Here is a 7,210-nt window from a genome sequence, read left to right as displayed (position 1 = left end):
GCTCCATCTGCAGACACTGCCGCCTGAGTGTCGACCCCGTGCAATCTGTTCAACAGGTGCTCTGTGCAGTCCTGCCTGCCTTGCAGCTGCAACCCCCTCTAGCAGCAGACTTTAGCCACCAGATGCCATCTGTACAGGACAACTGCTACCAGAGCATCAATGTCTTTGCTCATAGCCTCATGGGAAACGCCATGTCAAAACAGACATGATAAATCTAATATAAACTTTCTCTGGGAAGGCCTTGTACAGATTTTAGACTAAGTTAAAAATATGCACTGTGTATCAGTTCATATATGCAGCCTTGGTATATGTGACAAATTTATTCGTGAGTGAATGTATTGCAATTGTCAAGAAATAAAGACATTTCACACATATTTCCAAATATAACTATATTTTGCATACTTTGAAAGCAACATACCATACAATCTGCATTGTAGATCAAATTATATACGCTGCCTTTTTCATTTATCAGGGATAAGATCGCCAGATCACTGGGATTCACTGTATGGAGTGAATGGATCTATGACAAAGTGTGACAGCAACAGTAGCCCCCTTAATAGTAAACACAAGTATTCATTTTTCTTTAATATGTAAAGTTAGGACAAGTACTTCAAGATAATAGCATCACTGTTCAAGGTACATACTGTATATGATCACTGTAGAAATTAGACTGAAGAAAATATGATTTTCCAGTAATAAAATAACTGTGATTGAATGTGAACATAAAGGGGAAACAGTGCAGGGCTGCTCATAATATGCATCAGAGCTGTACCACAGCTCATTTCGTCTGCGGTTGTGGACTGATTGGCTGAGTGTATCCACTGGGGCAAATGCACTGGCTAACGCATTCGCATGTGCAGACTGTGCTTGGGACCATCCACCCGCTCCAACTTCTCAAAGTGTTTCCTAGCATTACGGATATTGATGAGAGTGGCTGCAGATGCTAGAAAATAAAGAAATGTATTATTATGTTGTTGGTTTTTTCAGTTGTCACTATTCCTCTTGCAAACAAACAAATATACATCCTAGGGATGAAATGATTACCGGTTTAATGATAAATTGTGATAAAATTCCTGATTGTTAGTATTACCATTTAAAATATTAATTATCATTAAAACCATGTAGGTTTGATTACCACGATTATTGCACTAAATCCTATTGGCTGTGTTATAGGACGAATCAGTGTGACGTCACAATCACCCAGAAATGCAGAACCCCATGAAAGTTAACTAGTATGAGTTGTGCCAAACAAACGTTAATATCTCAAAAACTATACATCACATCGCTTATATTTTGACATTCTGAGTGAGAGCAGAATTAGCTCAAGAGTTTGATTTTATAATATATGCATGTCGTGTTAAAGTTGTGTGAACTGTCACAGTTTTCAAAATGTAAACAGGGTCAGCCGGCTAGAGTCAGACACTCAAGCTCATGCTCCATAGGGTCCCATTGCAGTTTCCACCAAGTGGAAACGGCATGGTATGGTTTGTTTACCAAAATGCTGCTCGGCTGATCCCTTGTATTTTAATGTTTAGCAAACAAAAAAGTGCATAATGCTGCTCATTTTATTTGTGGTTTTCAATATAAAACTTTGTCAATTGATTTCAGTGAGTGTATCAGTACTTTTTGAACATTTTCAGCGCATTTTAACAATACTGCAATAATACTGATCATTTTTGTCACTATAATCATGACATGAAATTGTCATACTGTTTCATCTCTACTACATTCCATGTAAAGAAACCATTCTCTTCACAACTTACGAATGGAGGGGTCCGACATGATCACCATGACGTATGTGTTCGAGGTGAAGACGTCAATGAAGGCCGCAAAGTTGGAGTTCCTCACTTCCATACTCTGGAAGGACGCTGCAAGTTTACTGCAATAAAACAAGTGAGAGTCAGAAAATGCCCTGGAAATACAGCAAGCGAGGAGGGGGGAAAGCTTCAGTCAAGGCAAAGGGTTCAGAGGGCAACCTCACCTACAACTGAGCTTGAACTGTTTGATAATGTTGCTGATCTTCTCAAATCGGTGAGCGTCACGCTGCTCTTTGCACTGATAGTGGGAGATCACCTACAGCAAACACACACACGTAAAAAACGTCATTCATTTCCAGAATTCCAGCTCAGACACAAGCTGGAGAAGGTGTCTGCTCTTACCAGGAAAGTGGCTCTCTCGAACAGAAGGACTTCATCTGCCTCTATGATTTGTGCAAAATTTCTCAGGTTTGTCTCCAGCTGCTGTACGTTTGGGATGAGCTGGTATACAATGCTGGACCATGCCTAAGAAGACAGAAAACCATGTATTTTTTAACACCATCAACTTTACTAGCCTATATTTGAACATGCGGTCAGTCAGATTCCCAACCTTGTACAGGGTCTCGTCCCAGATTGATGTCCTGAAGCATGTGCAGGCCAAAGGTCGAGACAGTCTCCTCAAGTCTTCTTCTCGCTCCTTAAAGATCTGTGAAGACAGAAGCCAATAAGTCACATGGATACAGATATTACAACAATATTCATTGTGGGTCTTTTCCCGCACTCACATTAACAGGACTATCAATAAGCTATTGATAGCGTTCTGCTGATGTGCAGACTACTCTTAAGTATAGTGGTCAACCTAATATAAGACTTGTTATTGAGTGTTTCAAATTACTGTTATATATATATAACAAATATCAAATATCAAAATAATTCAGAAAGCTGCAGGCCACTTAGCTGACAGTTTGGTAGTTAGTAAATTAACCGCCAGTAGTCTAGTTTGCTATTTTTAAAGCAGAATTGTTTCCAAAAGAGACATGATTTTCATCTAGAGCAACTATCATGTATAAACTGTAATCTTGAAAATATGAATGTATCAAAACAAAAAACATGTTTTTAGAAATTCATGTAGGCATTTATTTACAAAGAGCAAGTATTTCTGTGCATAAACAAGGACATTTTTCTCATCAACATTTAGACACAGAATGATCTTTTCTGGTTCTGACCTGCCATCGTTCTTCTTTTTAGCAGAAGATAGCAAGTCACTTTCAGCACTCTCTGCTCCCTGCATGCCACGGCCCCACGGGTAATGAATGGGTGTCGTCTTTCTTGGAAAACTGCTATGTGAATTTTGATGGCCTTCTTTACAGAACAGTGAAACTAACTGGAATTCATGCTTGCATGCACAAGAGGGCACTGATATAGACAATACCTGCCCCCCCCTTTTTTATTGCTCAGATTATACAACCGTTAGGTTGTATAATCTAAACTAGGTTCTAATAAGTGCTGTATCAATAACTTTTTCTTTACACTTCCCCGCCCGATGACCTGCCTCAATTTGAAATGGCAGTTGGAAAAAGGTTGACTTAAAAGCACTAAATGTGGCACACTGTCCCATGCTTTTTGGTTTTGCCCTTCACTATCTGGGTTCTGGGCCAAAATATTTGATTGGTACTCTAAGGCCTAGAACATACATGGGCAAAATGCGGCCCCAGGGCCGGACCTGGCCCCTGGACCATCTCAATCCGGCCCCCAAGGGCCTCAAAGAAAAACAAAACGACTCCCAAAAACTAAATAATAGGCAGAATTATGTTAATAAATCTAATCTGCTACAGCCATTGGATTTGTATCACTATTATATCAGGAAATTAACAAGAAATTAACAATCACAACGGGAGAGAGGGTTAAAAATAGGGAGACTCCCGGAGTGTTGGCAGGTATAATCTCCAATGTGTGGCCCTTCGCTTACTTGATGTAAGTCAGTATGGCCCTCTGGAAAAAAATGTTGCCCACCCCTGGCCTAGAAAATAACCCTTCAGCCGGAGGCGGAACTCAACATCTTCGGCTGCTTGGAATCCCCTCTGCTCCTCCCTACAGCTGTGCAACAGTCTCTGACACAGGGGACGACTATTGCCAAGACACTCATTCTGAAGGAATGGAAGTCCCCCTCTCCACCTTCTTTTCAGCTGTGGTGGACGGACATGATCTCAGTTATACGGATGGAGAGACTCAGGTTCTTGAGGACCAATTCACTTAAAATACTCAACTATCTGGGACCCATTTCTGGCCTACTTTGACAAGGTTAAAAGTGACAAGTGACTCGCCCAGCTGATTTCTCATAGACCCCTTGCATGGGATCCCATTCACAACATCTCTTACAAGGACATACTGTAAGAACATTACGCGGCTGGTAGCACAACGCTGTAATATCTGAATGTCATTAATATATGTGTATGCCTTTTTTTCTTTTCTTTTCCTGTGTCTGAGCTTTTTTTTTCTTCATTTTTTGTGTTCTAAGAGAAAATTAAAAATAAAAGTGTAAAAAAGGCACTAAATGCAATATTTAGTTTAGACGCAAGCAAACCACCACTATATAAATTACTGTATCTAGCGAGACAGGCGAGTGATCCTGTTCTGAGCAGTCAAGGAAGCCACGCCCCCGTGCTTTACAAAAAAACTGTTGCGACCCTAAAACCAAGGTATGTACTGCTGAAGAGTGAATTTCGTAAGTCTTCAAAAACAAAAGTTACACAACAGGTATGATGAAGAAAACATCACTTTAACCTAACTCTGGTGGCAATCAAGTGATCCATTTTTGGGTCAAATGACTTCAATTACACATGTTGCTTTTACCGCTAAGAGCAGCATGTGCACTGAAGAACAAATTGTGTGTAGATGTGCATGTGTGTGCGAATTGGTGAGAGAACTTTACTGTTTATTCCTCGAATGTAACTTGCATACTGTGGCAATAAAAGTGATACTGATTCTGATTGTATGGCTCACCAGGTCTCTCTGGTCTTCCTGTACCAGATCCATTTTGTGCACGAGGCAGAAGACTTTTGCATCGGGGGAGTTCTGCAGGATGGCCTCCAGACAGGACTGGTAGTAATGCATGTCTTTCTCCAGCTCACGGCTCTCAACATCAAACACATAAATAAGCACCTCTACGTTTCTGAAAATGTTGTCCCTCTGACTGGTGAAGTAGTTCTCCATGAACGTGTCCTGTCTGATGGGCAAAGAACACACACAGAAATGTTTATCAGATTCTGATCAAGCAAACAATATGTTGAAGTTGCCCGAAGGTGGCAAATAAAAATATGTAGTTTACCCTCCACAGTCCCACAGGTTCAGGACCAGATTGCCAAGAAATCGCACATGGGAGTGTTCCACATCAACTACATTTCACAGAGGATGAAAATTGTTATTGTAGATGAGAAAATAAATACCCCTCAGGTCATTGGCTTAAACCTTGATGTGGCATCTTTCATTTATGCCTGGCATAGGCTACTTACTTGTGGCTCCAAGGCGACGTGTGTCTCGAGCTATGTAATTGGCAAAGATGATTGATCTCATACTGGTCTTTCCAGAACCACTTTTGCCCATCAATAACACCTTGGAGACAGATTGGAGCATATCAGACAACTTTACTGAGAAACTAGCCTCAATGCGAGACTCAGCCTTCATTCTTCAGACTGAGTGACGCATCGGTTGGAATGGTCTCAACACGTTATCAGTCACAATAAAAATGTACCTTACCCACGCACAATGTTGTTCTCCAACGATAGGGGCCAAGAGTATCCCAAAATATTACGTCGTTTTACAATACCGAGCCCTTGTTCACATGCCAGAGCCAAAGTTTAAGCTAAAAAAAATTAAACAGTGCAGTACAGCCTCCCAACCACTGAGCTCGCAACAAATACTCACAAACGATACATCCGGCGCTGTGGAGCAGTTGAAACCAGAAATGACACAGCCGAAGAAGACTGTTTTTGAGATTTAGCTTTGGCATGTCAATAAGGGCTCGGTATTGTAAAACTACATTATATTTTGGGATACTCTTGGTCCCTTTCGTTGGATAACATTGTGCGTGGGTAAGGTACATTTTTATTGTGACTGATAACGTGTTTGTCGCTTGAGACCATTCCAACCGATGCGTGCAGTTGACTGAGGACTTCCTACAGCGAGACTCACCTATACTGAGAAACCTATCTTCTGCCTTTCTCAACACAGCACAATGCTGCCTCACCTTTTTTTTCATGGCTGTGCTTGACATCCCCTTCAGTGGACAGTGCTGAGCCTTCCTGTGAATTGCAGGTCAAATGACTTCTCTGTGTCTCCAGCAGGTCTCCAGCTGCCTTCCTTCAGATACTCTCTGGCTGTTGCTGCTGCGGAGCAAATGAAACTATTTGCACCTAGGTGTTATTTGGACAGAGTGGAGCTAACGTTATTGCTTTCTCTAAGTCACCGTACAAGAGGCGGATAATAAATGTAACGCCACACGACGTTGAAATAACACAACTTGAATAACGCTAAAATTAAACATGTAGGGTTCACGAAACAAAGCAGCCGATATGGCGTTTTTACGAGTTTAACTTTATTCTAGCGTTAACCTTCTTTAGTTCCGGAAAAATAGCTAAGCTAAATGCTAGCTAGCATGACAGGCATCCCAGATTAGTGTCAGGTGACGGCGAGACAAGTTAGCTAGAAATTTGACGAGTACAGCCTCTACTTTCCCTGATAGGGAAGAATGGTTACTTAGATTTGCGTACTTTGAGAGCATAGTTTAGATATTTTTTAAGAAATATATATTACTTGGTCTTCTTGGTGAGAAGCAGGCAGTCAAGTCCGGATCAGCTGCTTCCTGTTTACGCTTTCAGTCACATGACTCAGAAGCGAGAAGGCGTTCTCCTTACATCATCAAACATAATGAAGTATTATGAATGTTTTTTAATCCATAAACTAATCATATTCAAGTAATTGTTTTATTATCAACAAACTAATATTTATGAATATTAATTTTAGCCGTTCGTGTGTGTGTGTGTGTGTGTGTGTGTGTGTGTGTGTGTGTGTGTGTGTGTGTGTGTGTGTGTGTGTGTGTGTGTGTGTGAGTGTGAGTGTGAGTGAGAGAGAGAGAGAGAGAGAGAGAGAGAGAGAGAGAGAGAGAGAGAGAGAGAGAGAGAGAGCAGAAAGAAAGAGCAGTGCTCTCACAGACACCAATAACAATTTCCCCATAATATAAAGTTACTGAAGTTAAGATAAAGTAAGGTAAATAACAAAGTGCAATACAGTTGTGGTTATAGGATGATATTTATGAATGAGTTGGCAGGAGTTTGACCTCCGAATTATTTGTTAGACAACACTCTTCTTCCAGTTTGTATCACAAATAAACTATTTCCACTATGTCAGAACATGTAGGCTACGGAGTAGAAACAGTATCCTTTTGAAATAAAGCA

The 7,210-nt window shown here is 40.8% G+C and overlaps 1 protein-coding gene across 2 annotated transcripts; it reads right to left on the bottom strand.

The window, feature by feature from the left end:
* Positions 1 to 370: 370 nt before the first annotated feature.
* On the bottom strand, positions 371 to 6,678 carry rraga (Ras-related GTP binding A). Of its 2 annotated transcripts, none has more exons than XM_083643431.1 (10): positions 6,570 to 6,678; positions 6,004 to 6,142; positions 5,270 to 5,369; positions 5,086 to 5,152; positions 4,761 to 4,983; positions 2,368 to 2,463; positions 2,160 to 2,282; positions 1,982 to 2,073; positions 1,764 to 1,879; positions 371 to 943 (listed from the first exon to the last, which is right to left on the bottom strand). In XM_083643431.1, the coding sequence occupies exons 2-10, from the start codon at positions 6,028 to 6,030 to the stop codon at positions 840 to 842; spliced, it is 948 nt and encodes a 315-aa protein (XP_083499557.1). In that variant the 5' UTR covers positions 6,031 to 6,142; positions 6,570 to 6,678; the 3' UTR covers positions 371 to 839. The 2 variants fall into 2 exon arrangements, with proteins under 2 accessions (XP_083499557.1, XP_083499558.1); XM_083643432.1 differs by having other exon boundaries at positions 6,004 to 6,159; positions 6,570 to 6,621.
* Between the last annotated feature and the right edge of the window lie 532 nt (positions 6,679 to 7,210).

Source organism: Poromitra crassiceps (genome assembly GCF_964638095.1).
Source record: "Poromitra crassiceps genome assembly, chromosome: 1".
NCBI lineage: Eukaryota > Metazoa > Chordata > Actinopteri > Beryciformes > Melamphaidae > Poromitra > Poromitra crassiceps.
This window is presented reverse-complemented; position numbering and strand designations above follow the sequence as displayed.

Bases quoted from the DNA above. Each gene is read 5' to 3' on its own strand.
- rraga (XM_083643431.1), bottom strand. From the start codon at position 6,030: ATGTCAAGCACAGCCATGAAAAAAAAG. The intron at 5,153-5,269 runs GTAAGTAGCCTA...TGTGAAATGTAG, and splicing joins ACGTCGCCTTGGAGCCACAA to TTGATGTGGAACACTCCCAT. The intron at 1,880-1,981 runs GTGAGGTTGCCC...GTTTTATTGCAG, and splicing joins CAGTTCAAGCTCAGTTGTAG to TAAACTTGCAGCGTCCTTCC.